At 37.8% G+C, this 18698-nt stretch overlaps 1 protein-coding gene across 2 annotated transcripts; it reads right to left on the bottom strand.

Annotated features, from left to right (window-relative positions):
* Positions 1 to 6744: 6744 nt before the first annotated feature.
* On the bottom strand, positions 6745 to 18114 carry LOC147491710 (isocitrate dehydrogenase [NAD] regulatory subunit 1, mitochondrial). Of its 2 annotated transcripts, none has more exons than XM_086565092.1 (4): positions 17207 to 18114; positions 9956 to 10195; positions 7866 to 7944; positions 6745 to 7267 (listed from the first exon to the last, which is right to left on the bottom strand). In XM_086565092.1, exons 1-4 carry the CDS (start codon positions 17729 to 17731, stop codon positions 6993 to 6995), a joined length of 1119 nt encoding a protein of 372 aa, XP_086421218.1. In that variant the 5' UTR covers positions 17732 to 18114; the 3' UTR covers positions 6745 to 6992. The 2 variants fall into 2 exon arrangements, with proteins under 2 accessions (XP_086421218.1, XP_086421217.1); XM_086565091.1 differs by having other exon boundaries at positions 9956 to 10183; positions 17207 to 17877.
* Between the last annotated feature and the right edge of the window lie 584 nt (positions 18115 to 18698).

Here is an 18698-nt window from a genome sequence, read left to right as displayed (position 1 = left end):
AATAGCAAATTTCCTATTGTAATCAGATCAAATTTTTTCTCTTTCCTCTTCTTTCTTTTGTCACGAAAAACTAGGAAATCGATCATTATAAATACCATTATCTACGCCATTGCTCTATAGGAAAACAATAAAATCGACCACTCTCATTAATAAGGGTGCAGGGGTGAGTTTGATCATTTTTCGCATGCAAGCATATAAACATGTTACCAAATGCATATTGCTTATGCTTATAAGTGTTAGAAATACAAATATTCTGCATCTGAATATATTTCTTTGGTGATTCAACACAATAATAAATCATAGGAATTAATTAGTCTAAGAAAATTAAAACCAATTGTAAAACTAAGACTACTTTCAAAAGGTAGCAAGAATGAGTTCTTTCTTGCATTGCATTAGAATTTGAAAGTTCATGTCCATCTACAATTATTAATATCTTGGTGTATGAACTCTCATTATTTAATGATCTCATTGTGATTCGACGCAATGAATTCGCTAGATAATAGAGGTTACGAATATAATTGTGCGCAATGAATATAATTCGGTTATCGCTTAAACATATGGTATGTTTTGAGTATGTGTTATATTTCTTGATTGTTGCGTTATATTTTGATATAGTTTATACTAGATTTTGGACCCGGGCATACGCCCGAGATCTATTAAATATTTTGTGTGCTGAAAAGGCTTTATAAAATGTCTCACACAAATTTTCGAATCAGAATATATTTTTATTGAAAATAAATCGAAATATGTTAATGAGCAGCGATTATGGTGCATAAGTACTTAGAAACTAAGAGATCAAATTGAGATAACATCTTCATTTTATGGTTTAGGATATTAATCCATAATTTTCAAATAAAATTATCTTAAACTCGATCTAGCTTGTATAATAGTTTTTTTAGATTTATGGTGATTTAGCAGCAAATTTTCGAATCAAAATATATTTTTATTGAAAATAAACCGAAATACGTTAATGAGCAGCGATTATGGTGCATAAGTACTTGGAAACTAAGGGATCAAATTGAGATAGCCGAGGAGCGATTATGGTGTATAAGTACTTGGAAACTAAGGGATCAAATTGAGATAGCCTCTTCACTTTGTGGTTTAGGATATTAATCCGTAATTTTCAAATAGAATTATCTTAAACTCGATCTAGCTTGTATAATAGTTTTATTAGATTTATGGTGATTTAACGGTAAATCATCATCACTTCAACTTTTACGTACTAATGTGTACAAATTACTAAAATAGATTGATTGTTTCCATATCCTCAAAGAATACACTACTCCCACTTGAAAAGATTTATCACATGAACGTGTCCTACGAACGAGTGCCGTTATATTAAATTATTCTAAAAAATATTAGCAACTATGCATAGCTATGAGATATGAAAATTATATTAATTACTCAATTAAATTTCTTGCACCACTCTCTATAAAAAAGGAAGCATCAAACTTTGATAAAACTCATCGACTTCTTTTCATTGTTAGTTTTAACAATAGAAGTTTGATTGAAGTTTTTTGAGAATGTCCAATTTTGTGAAGATAATATTGAAGCTACTTGAATAGCAAGACATTCCCAATCACAATAAAAGAAGTATAATAAACATTACTTAAAATGCAAAACTATATTTGTCGAGACATTTATTCCCCTTACATATAATACAAATATATTTTAGGGTTATTAGTTGAATGCATTTGCATCAAGTTTATGATTTTTCATGAATTATTCTTTGAGGTTAGTTTAATGTAGTAATGCGTTGCATCCGGTTTCCAAATTCTCATTAATTATTCTTTGAGGTTAGTTCAATGCAGTTGCATCAAGTTTCGATTTCCCATCAATTATTATTTAAAGTTAGTTCATTACAATTGCATCCATTTTATAATATCCGTTACTTATTCATTAAGGTTAATTGAAGACAGTTGCATCCAGTTTTTATGTTTAGTTAATTAGTATTTGAGATTAGTTTATTGAATTTGCATCCGTGTTCTAATCTCTCGTTAATTACTCTTTGAGGTTAGTTCAATACATCCGCATCCAATTTGATTTCACGTTAATTGTTTTCTAGGTTAGTTCGATAGTTTACAATTTCTATACAGTTTGCATACATGTAAGAGTCTGTTTTTTTAAATTCACTTTCATTTTGGGTTCCTAATTACTCGTAATTACTCATGTGAGAAGGCTAAAAAAGCCGACATTTATACTTTGAGGTCAGTGCGATGCAGTTACATTCGACTTTCGATTTTCAGTTAACTATTTTTTGAAGATATTTCAATGCATTTGCATCTAATTTCTGATTTCCCGTTAGTTAATATCTTATTTTAGTTTAATGCAGTTGCATCTAGTTTTTGGTTTTTTGTTAATTATTCTTTGAGGTTAGTTCAATGCAGTTGCATCCAATTTCCGAATTTATGTTAATTGTTCTTTGAGGTTAGTTCAATGCATTTGCATCAAGTTTTCGATTTCCCGTTAATTATTTTTTGAGGTTAGTTCAATGCAGTTACATCACATTATAATTTCTTGATAATTATTCATTTAGGTTAGTTCAGTGTAGTTTCATCCATTTTTCAATGTTTCGTTAATTAGTCTTTGAGATTAGTTCATTGCATTTGGATCTAGTTTTCGATTTCCCGTTAATAAGTCTTTAAGGTTAGTTCAATACATCTGCATCTAGTCTCTGATTATTTATGCTTTGAGGTTAGTTCGATGCAATTATATCTGGTTTCTGATTTCCCGTTAATTATTTTTTGAGATTATTTCAATGCATTTGCATTTAGTTTCCGATTTTCAACCAATTATTCTATGAGGTTAGTTTAATGCAGTTGCATTCGGTTTTTTATTTTATGTTAATTATTTTTTGAGTTTAGTTCAATGCATTTGCATCCAGTTTCCGATTTCTCGGCCCATTAATTATTATCTGAGGTTTGTTTGATGTATTTGCATACCGTTTCCGATTTTCCATTAAATATTTTTCAAGGATTTGTATACTATTTCTAATTTCCCTTTAGTTATTATCTGACGTTAGTTTAATGCAATTGCACCCAGTTTTCAATTTATAGTTAATTACTTTTTTAGTTTAGTTTATTGCATTTGCATAAAGTTTCTAATTTCCCGTTAATTACTCTTTGAGCTCAGTTATACATTTGAATCCAATTTCCGATTTCCTTTTAATTATCCAATGTGGTATATAATACCAACTTCTACTGATCCATCTGTAGTGTCCTTGCAAACATGACATAAAAAGTAAATTATGTTTGATTTACTATGTGGGATCATTGAAGATTATACAGTTCCCGATTCCCCATTAATTATTCTTTAAATAATGCATGACTTACTATGTAGAATCTTCAAAGATTATCTACGAACGGGTGTTGTTATATTAATTATTTTGAAAAATATTTGTAAATATGCAAAACTTTTATATATTAATATTATATTGATCACTCAACCAAATTTCTTATAACGTGAAAACCTTTATTCTCCATTAAAAATAATAACTCATGTACCTTTAATAAAACCCTTCAACTTCATTTTGTTGTTTAATAATAGAAGTTTGATTGAAGTTTTGTGAGATTGCCTAATAAGGTGAAGTTCATATATATTGTAGCTACTTGAATAGCAAAGAGTTCCCAATCATACGGAAAGAGATAAGATAAACATCATTTTAAATGCAAAACTATACTTACCGAGACATTCTCACAACATATAACCCAACTATGTTTTGAGGTTAGTTTAATGTATTTGCATCCGGTTTCTGATTTTCCGTTATTTATATTTTGAGGTTAGTTCCCGTTATTTATTTTTTGAGATCAGTTCAATGCAGTTGCATCCAGTTTCTGATTTCTCGTTAATTATTCTTTTTTATTAGTTCAATACATTTGCATCTAATTTCCAATTCCCTGTTAATTGTTCTTTGAGGTCAGTTCAATACATTTGCATCCAGTTTCTGATTTCCCATTAATTATTCTGTGAGATTAGTTTAATGCATTTGCATCCAGTTTCTGATTTCTCGTTTATTATTTGATAAAGTTACATTTGCATCTAGTTTCCGATTTCTCATTAATTATTGTTTGAGATTAGTTCAATGAATTTGCATCCAGTTTCCTATTTACCATTAATTATTTTTTGAGGTTAGTTCAATGCATTTGCATCAAGTTTAATTTTTGAGATTAGTTCGGTCGCGGTTCCATCCGGTTTCGATTTCCATTAATTATTTTTTAATATTAGTTCCACGATTTGCATCATGTTTCCAATTAATAATTAATTTTTCTTTGATGTTAATTCAATGCGGTTGCATCCAAATTTCCGATTTTCTATTAATTTAATCTTTGAGGGTTAGCTCAATGCATTTGCATCTAGTTTACGATTTGCGACAATTATTTTTTATGTTAGTTTGATGTATTTGCATCCAAGTTTTGATTTTCCGTTAATTATTCTTTGAGGTTAGTTTAATACAGTTGTATCCATCCATATATATTCCAATTTTCTATTAATTACTTTTTAAGATTAGTTTAATGTTTGCATTTGCATCCAGTTTCTGATTTTCCGTTAAATATTATTTGAGGTTAGTTCGATACATTTGCATTGAGTTTTCGGTTCCCCATTAATTGTTTTTTATGTTAGTTTCATTCAGTATTATATATATTTTAAAATATTTGTCATTATTTTAACTTTTTTTTTTTTTTTTTTTTTTTTTTTTTTTTTTATATATTTTTGTGATGTTATTTTTTGTATAATTGCTTTTAATTATGTTTTGAGGCCATGTTAAGAATATATTCGAAATAAGTCGGTGTTTTATCATAGATACTAAAATTGTATGATTTGTAGTAAAGAATTAGTTTATACAAATTACATATTTTTTAGCAATTTTTTTTATTTGATCAAATATATAAGAATTGGAACACTAAAAGTGTTTGATTCGTAATAGAAAATTACTTTTTACAAATCACCTATTTTTTAGCAATTTTTAAAATATTTGTTATTATTGCTTTGCCGTTATTTTTTTTTTTTTTCATTTTCGATTATATATTTTGTGATGTTATTTTTTGTATAATTGTTTTTAACTATGTTTTGAGGCCGTGTTAAGAATATATTCGAAATAAGTCGGTGCTTTATCATAGACACTAAAATTGTATGATTTGTAATAAGGAATTCTACAAATTACCTATTTTTTTTTTATTTGATCAAATATATAAGAATTGGAACACTAAACGTGTTTGATTCATAATAGGAAATTACCTTTTACAAATCACTTATTTTTTAGCAATTTTTTTTATTTGATAAAATATGTAAGAATTGAAAATACACTCAAACTCTCCAAATATAATAATTAGAAATACACTCAAACTCTCCTAAGAGGTTCTATGCATGTGAGATTGTAGGCTATTAGAAAAGACTATCTTTTATATTAAAGTGCCACATAGGAGAGAGAAAAAACTAATTCTCTCATATTAGAGTGCCACATAGGAAAGAGAAAATCCTCAATTAGAGGTCTCTGCTTTAGTATATAGATAGTAGATAGGTAAGTGATAAGAATTGTTATTTAGGACAATAATAACCCAAAAATATAAATAAAATCCTTCGTCAAAACCCTTAAAAAAATTAGAAAAACATAAACCCTTCAAACAAAAAGTATGCAATATGAATTATTAGCTATCAATATACATATATTATTTATTCAAGTGAACTTTAGGGTTACGAGTCATTAGCTATCTATGTATCAAGTCCGGTCATGGGCCGTGTTAATACTGAGTAGTTGAGAATGCTCCCAATAAGCCACGTCACCCAGTTCTATCAATATAAATATATTATTTATTCAAGTGGACTTTAGGTTTTTGAGTATTTAGCTATCTATGTAGCAAGTCACCCCGTTCTATCAATATAAATCTATTATTTATTTAAGTGGATTTTAGGCTTTTGAGTCTTTAGCTATCTATGTAGCAAGTCCGGCCATAGGCCGAACTTTGGAAAAAGTATCTAGAGTCTAGATATATATGATTTAATTTGCGAAAATCTGAAGGGACGCGTCTCTATTTCGTTTTTATTTTATGTTTTTTTTTTGGTATTAATGTTTGTTGTTGTATCAGCCTGGTGGAAGAAAATGACGCTGTCCTCCTTGAACACCCCTCATCGCCAAGTCTACAACAGGCTAACTTATTGCAACTGCGACAGATAGCCATGGCTAGGCAATTCTTTTCAGTACGACTCGAAGATAATACCAACTTTTCAATGAAATAGTGTTTCATCTTTGCCAAACTTAAGATTTGATTTGTCTCCTTACGTAGGCATACAGAGCGGACTGAATATTCCGTACCAATCCTCTCTGGGTTGTACTCCAAAACATCTGGAAAGGTGGAAGCTGCAATCTAGTCTTCGTTACTGGATTTATTAGGTTAATGGAATTGCTGTCATCTAACTGTACTAGCCATCCTTTTGACTATCCTCTCCACAACCCATGTTCAGCCTTGGGTAGTTTCAAATTGTGAACCTCGCATAAAAAGATTAAAAGCATCACAATCACTGTCATAATAAGTATCGGCACATCAAACCTGGCAATGCACAAGGTGGATGTCTTGGTAGTTTCGGTAATCAACAAAGAAAAAGATGCGAAGTACATAGTCAGCAGGAGAACCGATCCGGTGACGCAATCTCCGTATTATCCTGTTTTCTACTTGTTTACGTCATTGGTATTTAGTAACCGCACCCTTAAAGAATAAAGATATAGTAGAATAGGTATATACCCATACGAGGAGGAAATTTTCTTCAATCAAAACGCACTGTTGTTGCTCAAGGCAATGACAATTTTCAGAATCAATAGTAAGACACGAGTAGTAACTGATTACAGTAAAGTAAACCAACGAGAGGCTTGCTCAATTATTTTAAAAGTAAAAGAATATTGAACCAATTTCATTGGAGTGGTATGTTGTGTGACTCTTTGGCCTGGAAGCCGATTGCAGGAAGGGCACAGAATGTATGTAGTATAAACGTCTTCTCACTTAGTCCAGCGTAGCTATGACAGCATCTACTACCTCTTGGGTGGTGCTGGTACCTCCAAGATCTTTTGTCCGATACTTGCCCTCTGAAATTACACGCATGACTGCAGTCTCCAGTCTATCAGCAAATGAAGGAAACTGCAGATGCCTCAGCATCATGGCAGATGACAAGAGAAGGGCCACTGGGTTTGCTTTCTTCTGCTCCATCAGCATCTCATTTCCAACATTGCCTGCTGAAGCTCCTTGCTCAAAAATGGCATGATCAGCGCCAACATTGCCTGCAACCATCAAATTCAATAATTATGATATGCCACAATTTACATGCAATATATGATAAGCACAAAGCCGATAGGATGCTGCTTATGGGACAAGCTTATACTCCACTTAGTGGAAATTCGGACTCTTGAAAGAAGTTTCATCTTATCAATCAGTACTCACACACCCAGTTATCTTTTTCATATGTTAGCTTCTTAAGACAAAGCCATCTTTTGTCAATGCAAAGTACTTGAGAAACTCTGTTGTGGGTTGTCTTAACAAGTACCATTTCATAAGGATAGGTCGATTTCAAGAAGCTTGACAAAAACAATGATTAACTTCTCGCCTAGCACTAAGGAAGATCACGTTCTACGTTCTACAGCATAGCCTGGAATGTACCAAGTGAATAGTGTGCTTGCGCTCCACCCATTCAGGTGTTGCACTTAAGTACTAAACATACTATACATGAGTGGTGCCACCCTCGAAAAGGAGAATGACCAAAAGATGCCTTTTTCTTAATAAATCCTTAATGAGCTATAGGTGTTCTATTCTACACAGGCTAGGCCAAACCAAAGTTTAATACAACACAATTTGAAGAATCCCAGAGAGTGCATTCAGTACCTCCAGGCATTACACCAGTTCCTCCAGCAATACCTGCAGCTGTGTTTGCTACCAGATTTCCATATAAATTTGGTGTGACCTACAAAAGACAAATGAGCATTCATTAGCTTGTAGTCCACTACTGCCTCTTAAGTTAGATGTTACGAATGAATAAAAACAGGTGATAGACAGATAGTAGAAAGACCAAGTCTTCTCACAAGGATGTATTAGAATCTTGCAATTAAACCCATCTCCTATTGTATCACTTTGGTTCTTCTTCTTGTTCTTCCCTCTCCCCTCTTCTTTTCTGAGCATCCACTAAATTGATAGCAATCATAGATTTCTCAATGTTTTCAACCTTTTGTTTGTTCTACATTTTACTTGCTTGAGCTAAAACTCTTCTCTATAAACATCATGCCAAAATCTGCACATTCACTTTTTTTTAAATCGATAAAATATAGTTTTATTATCATATATGAGAACAAGGATACAATAGGATGAGATATCCTACATTACAGAAGCATAAGAAGAAAAAGGGAAATATATAACAAAACAGCAAGTCCAGCCATCTCATCATGGACTCCCATCCAAACACCAACACCTCAAATGGTATGTCTCGGGTCTCACTATGCGTTTTCAACCAGAAAAATAAAATGTGCACATTCCCCAACATATGAAGCACATCAGTATCTTAAATATTTCATATTTGTCTAATAGACCAATACCAACAGAAATGTTAGGTCATCGCTAAAATATAGGAGTCCAAATGCGTTTTCAGTTACACTTATTAACTCAGTAATAGCCAATGTGCGACTGGAAACATTTGGCTATTACAGGGATGCTTGGTATTTGCTTAGATTGCAGGCATTATACTTTGTAGATTGTCCAATTACTTGGCATGTACGCTGCCAGGTATCATATACTGTAGCAGTTGTATACAAGTTCTTATTCTGGTCTTAAAGAGCAACTAAATATGACGTGGATGCAAGAAATCATTATGTAACTTAAATCACAGATCTAGGAGCAGACCTTATTATTCTGTGACAAACACATTTTAAACTTTATACTGGAAACTGGAAAGTCAATCATGTATGCCACTAAACTTGGGACCAGAAGTTATATTCTGGTCTGAGGACGAGTTTACTCCAACTCTTATGATGATGACACTCAAAGTACACAACTACAGATGTAAACCAGAAAGAATCAACACCAAAAATTTATCAGCTAATGCGGCAAAACGTTTAATATCTATTCCTACATGTATGGGGTGGGATTGTCTAACCATTTTCTGCCTTTAGAGTCTTTGATCAACCATATTGGACACTTAGAGGTCTTAAAAATCTCTTATAGGACTTCAAATTCGTAAGAGGAGTTGATTTGCCAATGACAACCAACCACCTTTATCTATGTCTTCTCATGCTGAGTCTAAAACGTGTTGACAATTCATTTTTCTTTGGAATGTCGTGTTGGTGTTACTTAGGACTAAAGATAACTACAGTATGTTTAAACTGCTCTCATCATAACAAACTTTTAATTCCTGCCTCCTAAAGTTCTAAACAGTTCCTTGATGCTGAAATTTGGAGATGCAAAATTCTTGCCGAAGTAGCTTTCGTTGCAAAGGGATCCAAAAAAGGTCCACACATGTTCGCTATACTCTCTTATTTGAAGCTTAAAAAGAACGTAATGCCAACTATGTTTGCTAGTACTGTGCATCTCTTCAAAACATGACAAAAAATATTGTGGTAGCTGGAAGATCAACCCAGGATGACTTTTTACTGAGATTTTACAGGTTTGACCACTCACCAATGAGGATCCTACACTCTTGGTTCAGGTGATCAATCAGGGGGATAAAACTATTTGTGGTAGTCTGACACTGTACAGGAAGAGTTTAGATATGTACAAACAATTGCTAATTTCTTCAGCATACAGATCGCTACCAATCAGGGAGAAGTATATAATACTAGCAAAAGTAGAACAGCACTTAAACAACTTAACTAAGAGAACTCATGATCACAATGAGTTTCTGACTTTCTTCAAAAGCTTATACAATAGAGACCCACAAAATAGATGAAAAGAAGAAAGGAACAAGGTTTATAAGTAAAAGAACGTACCATGACATCAAATTGCTCAGGCTTTGACACAAGTTGCATGCAGCAGTTGTCCACAATGATTTCATTGTACTTAATTCCAGGATACTTTGTAGCAACCTCACGACAAGATTCTAAGAATAGACCATCCGCAAGCTTCATAATATTAGCTTTGTGCACAGCTGTTACTTTCTTTCTGTTGTTCAGGTAAGCATATTCAAATGCATATTTTGCAATTCGCTCTGAACAGAACTTTGTAATTACCTAGCAAAACAGCCAAATGAGAAGCCAGCCAAAAATCCAGGCCATTGAATAACGATCAAAATTTTCAACAGCTGCTTCAAAAACAATGAAACTATTGTTCCTACATAATATTGACACATGACATTCCTCACTGTTCGCCACTGAGACAAGTTGTTCAAAAAGAAGCACCTTAGAAATGTACAAACGAGCAAACAAGAGAAAGCACAATTGTTTGTAGATGACTGATGTAGCTAAAGGCTATACTAAAAGAAGTGTCCTTCATAGCATCTCACATCTGAACCCAAATCTAGAAGATCATTGATGTCACAAACAATTAATGTGTAATGACCTACATTTTGATCCCCAATAAAAGTGTTATTCTTTCTTTTCAACTATATCTCCCCACAAATGCAAAAAAGTAAGGGGCCATTAAATCCACACCTTAAGCAATTCCATCACGATGTACAGACTAGAATATTTTAAAAGATGATAATTAAGAAACCCAACCCAAGAAGATAAACAACACAAAAGGACGAGATGATTCACAAACTACGAATCAGCAAGGAGAATCTGACCCATTTTCTCATCGAGCGAGGGGTATGAAATAAATCAGATTTATTTGTCGATCAAAAGTACTATGTGAAATCTTCGGTTTTTTTCTCTTCCTCTATCCCTATCCCATAGGTACAGCGTTTGAATCAATAGAGAACCTTTTCTTCTGTATGAATCGATATTATTACATTCCAATTCCTTCCCGATACCTCCCAAGGAAAATCCCGAATTGATCCCAAATTGACGGGCTAAGCGTGAGCTTATCCATGCGGTTATGCACTCTTGAATAGGAATCCGTTTTCCGAAAGATCCTGCCTTTCGTGCTTTGGTGGGTCATCCCGAGATCCTTTCGATGACCTATGTTGTGTTGAAGGGATATCTATATGATCCGATCAATTGCGTAAGGCCCGCGGTAGCAAATGTAACCGGGAAAGTATCTGAAAAGACAGTTATTTTCTATTATATTAGTTAGTGATCCCGCTCGGTGAGTCCTTTCTTCCGTGATGAACTGTTGGCACCAAATTCTATATTTTTTCTCTGTGGACCGAGGAGAAAGGGGTATCCCACGGGAAGAAGATTGTACCATGAGAGAAGCAAGGAGGTCAACCTTGTTTCAAATATACAACATGGATTGGATTCTAGCAATGCAATGTAGTTGGACCCTCATGTCGATCGAGAATGAATCACCTTTCCACGGAGGTAAATCTTTGCCCGCTATGCAAGAGGATAGCAAGTTACAAATTCTTTCTCGATGGGACATGACATGTATTTTGATTACTATGAAATTAATAAATGAAGTAGTTAATGGCGGGGTTACCATTCTCTTTTGTAGTGACGAATCTTGTATGTGTTCCTAAGAAAAGGAATTTGTCCATTTTGGAGGTCTCAAAGGCGGAAACACATAAGAACTCTTGAGTGGAAATTGAAAAGAGGTGTAGCTCTAGTTGCTTCGGAAAGGGTAAGATCTTTGGCGCAGAAGAAGGGGTTGATCCATTATCATCTTGACTTGGTTCTCTTCCTTTCTTTTTTTAACAATACAACAATACCAAGTCGGGTTCTTCTCCTACCCGTGATCGAATAGAACATCTTGAAAGCAAAATCTTCTTCATGTAAAACACGCTTTCGATTTAGATCGGGAAAATCGTCACGGATTTTATGAAACCGTGTGCTATGGCTCGAATCCATAGTCAATCCTATTTCCGATAGGAGCAGGTTGACAATTGAATCCAAATTTTGCCATTATTTTCGTTATCCGTAATAGTCTTGAAAAGAAGGCCCAACTCAAGTTGTTCAGAATAGTGGCGTTGAGTTTCTCGACCCTTTGCCTTAGGATTAGTCGGTTCTATTTCTTGATGGAGGCGGGGAAAGGATATAACTTCGGCGGTAGAGTGTCACCCTTGACGTGGTGGAAGTCATCGATTCGAGCCCGATTATCCCTAAATCCAATGTGAGTTTTTCTATTTTGACTTGTTCCCCGCCGTGATCGAATGAAAATGGATAAGAGGCTCGTGGGATTGACGTGAGGGTAGAAATGGCTATATTTCGAAGCAACCTCCAGCGAATATGAAGCGCATGGATACAAGTTATGCCTTGGAATGAAAGACAATTCGAATCCGTTTTGTCTACGAAAAGGAAGCTATAAGTAATGCAACTATGAATCTCATGGAGAGTTCGATCTGGCTCGGGATGAGCGGCGGCATGCTTAACACATGCAAGTCGGACGGAAGTGGTGTTTTCGATGGCGGACGGGTGAGTAACGCAAGAAGAACACGCCCTTGGGAGGGGAACAACATTTGAAACGGTACGCTAATACCCCCGTAGAATTTGAGGAGCAAAGGAGGAATCCGCCCGGGAGGGCTCGCGTCGATTAGCTAGTTGGTGAGGCAATAGCTTACCAAGGTGATGATCGATGAGTCGGTCCGAGAGGATGATCAACCACACCGGGGCGAGACACGGCCCGGACTCTACGGGAGGCGGCGGTGGGGAATTTTCCGCGAATGGGCTTAAAGCCCCGTGAACAATGCCGCGTGGAGGTAGAAGGCTGCGGTCGCGGAACTTCTTTTCCCGAAGAAGAAGCAATGACGGTATCACGGGGAATAAGCATCGGCTAACTCGTATGCGGCGGCCGGCCGCGTAAGGCGAGAGGATGCAAAGCGTTATCCGGAATGATTGGGCGTAAAAGCGTTTGTAGGTGGCTTTTCAAGTCCGCCGTCAAATCCTGGGCTCAACCACGACAAAGGATGGAAACCGCCAAAGGCGAGTACGGTAGGGGCGAGGGAATTTCCGGTGGAAGCGGTGAAATCTTGAGAGATCGGAAAAAGAACACCAACGGCGAAAGCACTCTCTTTGGGCGACAATCGACACGAGAGATGAAAGCTAGGGGAGCGAATGGGATTAGATACCCCAATAGTCCTAGCCGTAAACGATGGATACTAGGCTTGTGCGTATCGACCCGTCTTGATCAGTAGCTAACGCATTAAGTATCCCGCTGGGAGTACGTTCGCAAGAATGAAACTCAAAGGAATTGATTGGCCCGCATGGCGGTGGAGCATGTGGTTTAATTCGATGCAAAGAGAAGAACCTTACCGGGGCTTGACATGTCGCGAATCCTCTTGAAAGAGGGTGCCTTCGAACGCGGATACTGGTGGTGCATGGCTGTCGTCGGCTCGTCGCCGTAAGGTGTTAGGTTAAGTCCCGCGAACGAAACGCAACCCTCGTGTTTAGTTGCCACCGTTGAGTTTGGAACCACTGAACGCAATTTGCCGGTGATAAGCCGGAAGGAAGGTGAGGATGACGTCAAGTCATCATGCCCCTTATGCCCAGGCGACACCGCGTCTTATGATAAAATCGACAAAGGGTCGCGATCCCGCTGAGGGTGAGCTAACCCCAAAACCCGCCCTCGGTTCGGATTGCGGTACAACTTCGCTGCATGAAGCCGAAATCGCTAGTAATCGCCCGGTCGACCATACGGCGGTGAATTCGTTCGGGCTTTGTACACACCCGCCCACACTATGGGAGCTGGCCATGCCCGAAGTCGTTACCTTAACCGCAGAAGGGATGCCGGCGGGGCTAGTGGACCGGAGTGAAGTCGTAACAAGGTAGCCGCGTCTTGGTAGGTGCGGGTGGATCACCTTTTCGTGGAGAGCTAATGCTTGTTGGGTGTTTTGGTTTGACAATCGCTTCACACCCAAAAAGAAGCGAGCTACGTCCGAGAGCTAAGCTTGGAGATGGAAGTCTTCTTTCGTTTCTCAATGGTGAAGTAAGACCAAGCCCACGAGCTTATTATCCTAGGTCGGAGCAAGTTGATAGGATCCCCTTTTTACGTCCCCATGTCCCTCCCGGTGGCGACATGGGGACGTAAAAAAAGAGGGGAATGAAGTTTCTCTCGCTTTGGCATAGCGGGCCCCGGTGGGAGGCACGCATCGATGGGCTATTAGCTCGGTGGTAGAGCGCCCGATAATTCGCGTCATTGTGCACGGGCTGTGAGGGGCTCTCACCCACATGGATAGTTCAATGTGCTCATCGGCGCCTAACCCGTAGATGTGGATCATCCAAGGCACATTAGCATGGCGTACTCTCTGTTCGAACCGGAGTTTGACACCAAACTTCTCCTCGGGGAGGATAGATGGGGCGATTCGGTGAGATCCAATGTAGATCCAACTTTCTATTCACTCGTGGGATCCGGGCGGTCCGGGGGACTACCAAGGCTCCTCTTTCTCGAGAATCCATACACCCTTATCGGTGTATGTACGGCTATCTCTCGAGCACAAGTTTAGGTTCGGCCTCAATGGGAAAATCAAATGGAGCACCTAACAACGATCTTCACGGACCAAGAACTACGAGATCACCCTGAATGAAAGGGGTGGCGGAGGATCGTACCATTCGAACCTTTTTTCATGCTTTTCCCGGAGGTCCGGAGAAAGCCGCAATCAATAGGATTTCCCTAATCCTCCCTTCCGAAAGGAAGAACGTGAAATTCTTTTTCCTTTCCGCGGGAACGGAGATTGGATCTAGCCATAAGAAGAATGCTTGGTATAAATAACTTCGCTTCTTGGTCTTCGACCCCTCGATCACTATGAACGCCCGTCCGGTCTGCAATGGGATGTGTCTATTTATCTATCTCTTGACTCGAAATGTGAGCGGGTTTTGAAAAAGGATCCTAGAGTGTCTAGGGTTGGGCGGGGAAGGCCTCTTAACTCTTTTTTCTTCTCATCGGGGTTATTTCACAAAGACTTGCCATGGCAAGAAAGAAGGGGAACTAGCACACTTGGAGAGCGCAGCATAACGGAGAGTTGTATCTTTGCGTTAGGGAAGGATGAACAGCTCCCCAAAAGAATCTATTGATTCTCTCCCAATTGGTTGGATCGTAGGTGCGATGATTTACTTCACGCGAGGTCTCCGGTTCAAGTCCGGGATGGCTCGGTTCGCCGGGAATAGAAGAAGCATCGACTCCTTCATGCATGCTCCACTTGGCTCGGGGGGATAGCTTAGTTGGTAGAGCTCCGCTCTTTGCAATTGGATTAGCCGCGATTACGGGTTGGATGTCTAATTGTCCAGTAATGATAGTATCTTAATACTGAACCGGTGGCTCACTTTTTCCAAGTAATGGGAAAGAGGACCCGAAACATGCCAATCGAAAGACTCTCTTGAGACAAAGATGGGTCATCAAGAACGTAGAGGAGGTAGGATGGGCGGTTAATCGGATCTAGTATGGATCGTTACATGGATGGTAGTTGAGAGTCGCGGCTCTCCTAGGGTTCCCCTCATCCGGGATCCACGGGGAAGAGGATCAAGTTGGCCCTTGCGAAGCGACTTGATGCACTATCTCCCTTCAACCCTTTGAGCGAAATGCGGCAAAGGAAGGAGAATCCATGGGCCGACCCCATCGTCTCCCACCCCGTAGGAACTACGAGATCACCCCCAAGGACGCGCCGGCATCCGAGTCACGGACCGACCATAGAACCCTCGTTCAATAAGTGGAACGCATTAGTCATCCGCTCTTAGGTTGGGGCGTAAGGGTTGGAGAAGGGGCAATCACTCATTCTTAAAACCGGCATTCTTAAGACCAAAGAGTCGGGCGGAAAAAAAGGGTAAAGCTCTCCGTTCTGGTTCTCCGTTCTTTGGATTCTCCTAAACCGCAAGAATCCTTAGAATGGGATTCCAACTCGGCACCCTTTGAGATTTTGAGAAGAGTTGCTCTTTGGAGAACCTGATCTGATGAAAGTTGTAAGTTCGTGTTCTGGGAGGAGTTATTGTCTATCGTTGGCCTCTATGGTAGAATCGGTCGGGGAGGCCCTCGAGAGGCGATGGTTTTACCACCCCTGGCGGATGTCGGTTTCGAGTCCGCTTTATCTCCAAATCGTGAACTTAACCAATACAAAGGTATATGATAGTACCCAATTTTTCCGATTCGGCAGTTCGATCTATGATTTATCATTCATGGACGTTGATAAGACCTTCCATTTAGCAGCACCTTAGGATGGCATAGCCTTAAAGTTAACGGCGAGGTTCAAACGAGCGAGGGAACAACTATTAACAATTATTGCACATATTTCCTTCAAAATTCTAACTATCAATGAAAAAGGCATGAACAATCCCGACTTCAAACTGAAGACGACTCTGCACAGAAGCATGACAGTCCAGATTAGACGAGACAAAATAGAATGAAAATTCACCAAAAATGAATGTCGTCAAAGGCGGCCAACACCAAAGCCATTACAAAGGTGTTAGTTGAGAAATCTAACACTCCTCACGGCCTCACCCCACTCCCGACAACATAGCCGAAAATACAATCTTTACAAATCCTAAATCCTTTCTACTCCCCTGTTTGGTGCTGCTATTAGCACCAAACAACTGAGGATACTGGAAAATCATTCCTAGTTCAAACACATAGCACTAACACTTCATTCACCATGCAATTTCAGTCAAAAACTGGCCTTTTCACACAGCATACCATACAAAATTACAAAGATAAACTTTATATGCACATATATCCTCACCCACTAATCACCCAAGTTCTAATTTTATACCCTCGCCAATACTTGACAGAATATCGTTTAATCTAATCCTTATGTATGTCATCCAGATTTTACACCCATAGGGAGGTCTGCGTGCAAACACTCACTCATACGAGCCCTTTCATAACAAATCTAATCCCTACACCTTCCTCCACAACACTCGTGAACTTCCTCATGATATGATGAAGTAACCATATTTTTCCCAAAGTTTTTGTACAACATTTATTGAACGATATGTTTGAAACCTAAATTACACTTGGTTCCTAGCCACACAAACTGTATGCCGAATAGGCAATTGCAATAAAAATTCAATCAAGGATACATTTACAACCACAAATAAACCCGTTGTTTTCTATCATCTCATATTCACATGTTAATGCCTACTTAACAATTTTCACATGAGTTAGTTGCGCAATAATAACAACAAATGCAATAAAATAACAACAACAATACATAAATATACCTTAAGACTCTCGACGACACCAGGAACAACTTCATGTTCCAAACCAGCATATTCCCCTTCAGTATTTTCCCTTACAACAACAATATCAACACCCTCATGCCTAGTATTCAAACCAGGTAAATTAAAACAATTAACAAGAGAAGCATAAAGATCCAACTCTTTCCTCAATTGTACATTTAAAGAACTGACACCACCACCCACAGGTGTAGCTAAACCACCTTTTAAACAAACTTTGTTTTTCATAATTGAGTCTAGAACTTCTTGTGGTACTTTAACCATATCACCATGCACTTCATATCTTTCGAAATATACTGGTGCATGCATTGCTTCCATTACTTGTTCTACTGCTCCTGTTACTAATGGGCCTATTCCATCACCGGGTATTAATGTTACTGCTCTTGGTGTTCCGTCACCGGGTCGGGGCATGTATGTAACGGATCGGGTTGCGAGGATATGTGAAATTGGTGTATGGGTTTTTGTGGAATTGAGGAGTTGTTTGAGAATTGGTAGTGTTCTTCTTGCCATGGTTTTTTTTAAGGGTTTTGATTGGGGTTTGTTTGGTTTTGGTTTAATTTAATGGATGGAAAGAATCCATTATTGGAAAGTAGATTTTTTTTTTTTTTGCAGACAGCAGAAAATGAGAAGGTGTTTTGGTTTGAAGAATGAGAACAGCTTTGAAGAGTTGACTTGATCAATAATTGTTGGCAGTGACTATAATTGTTGACTACTTGACCAGCAATTTTGATAATCTCCGTAACCATATTGTTGCTGTATATTCTCTTTTTTTTTGGTAACTTTGCTGTATATTCTCTAAACTCTTATATTTGGTGTATATCTTTTGTATGTATTCTCCTTCCTAGAGAACCCATGTGCTGCCTTTGTGGTAACACTTTACTGGACTCTAACCATATTTTCTTCCTATGTGAATGGACTAGAGGTATATGGTTTTCATCTCAGCTGAATCTTAAAGTAGATGCTAATGACTTTGATCCCGGAGATTGGCTTGAGAATTGTTTCAAGCTCAAACAGATGGATACCTCAGAAGGACCTTCTTATGTGACTTTATTCTGGATGCCATCTGGCAAGTTAGAAACAATTTGCTGTTTAACAAAATCACACCTACCAGAGAGGCAGTACTGCAACATGCCTATACAATACATAGAAATTGGTTTTCAGCTTTTGAACACACTGAGTCACAGGTGGAGGAAAATGAAAAGATGCAGAATGGTACAGAGAAGGACTTAGTTTGGTTGCCACCTCCTCCTGGGTGGATGAAACTAAACTTTGATGCAGTTTTTTTTTTAAGAAATGTAATTCTTGTGCTCATATTGCTGTTATTGGTAGGGATTCAAATGGTATGCCAACTGGTGGTTGTGTGAAGAAGGTACAAGCTACATCAGTTGAGGAAGCTGAAATTCTGGCACTAGTAATGACTATCCAATTTGCAAAATAGAAAGCTTGGAAAGCAGTGATTGTGGAGGGTGATATTAAG

The sequence above is a fragment of the Coptis chinensis genome, chromosome 6 (assembly GCF_015680905.1).
Source record: "Coptis chinensis isolate HL-2020 chromosome 6, ASM1568090v1, whole genome shotgun sequence".
NCBI classification, from domain to species: domain Eukaryota; kingdom Viridiplantae; phylum Streptophyta; class Magnoliopsida; order Ranunculales; family Ranunculaceae; genus Coptis; species Coptis chinensis.
Note: the sequence above shows the minus strand (reverse complement) of the source record. Positions and strands in the feature narration are given on the sequence as shown.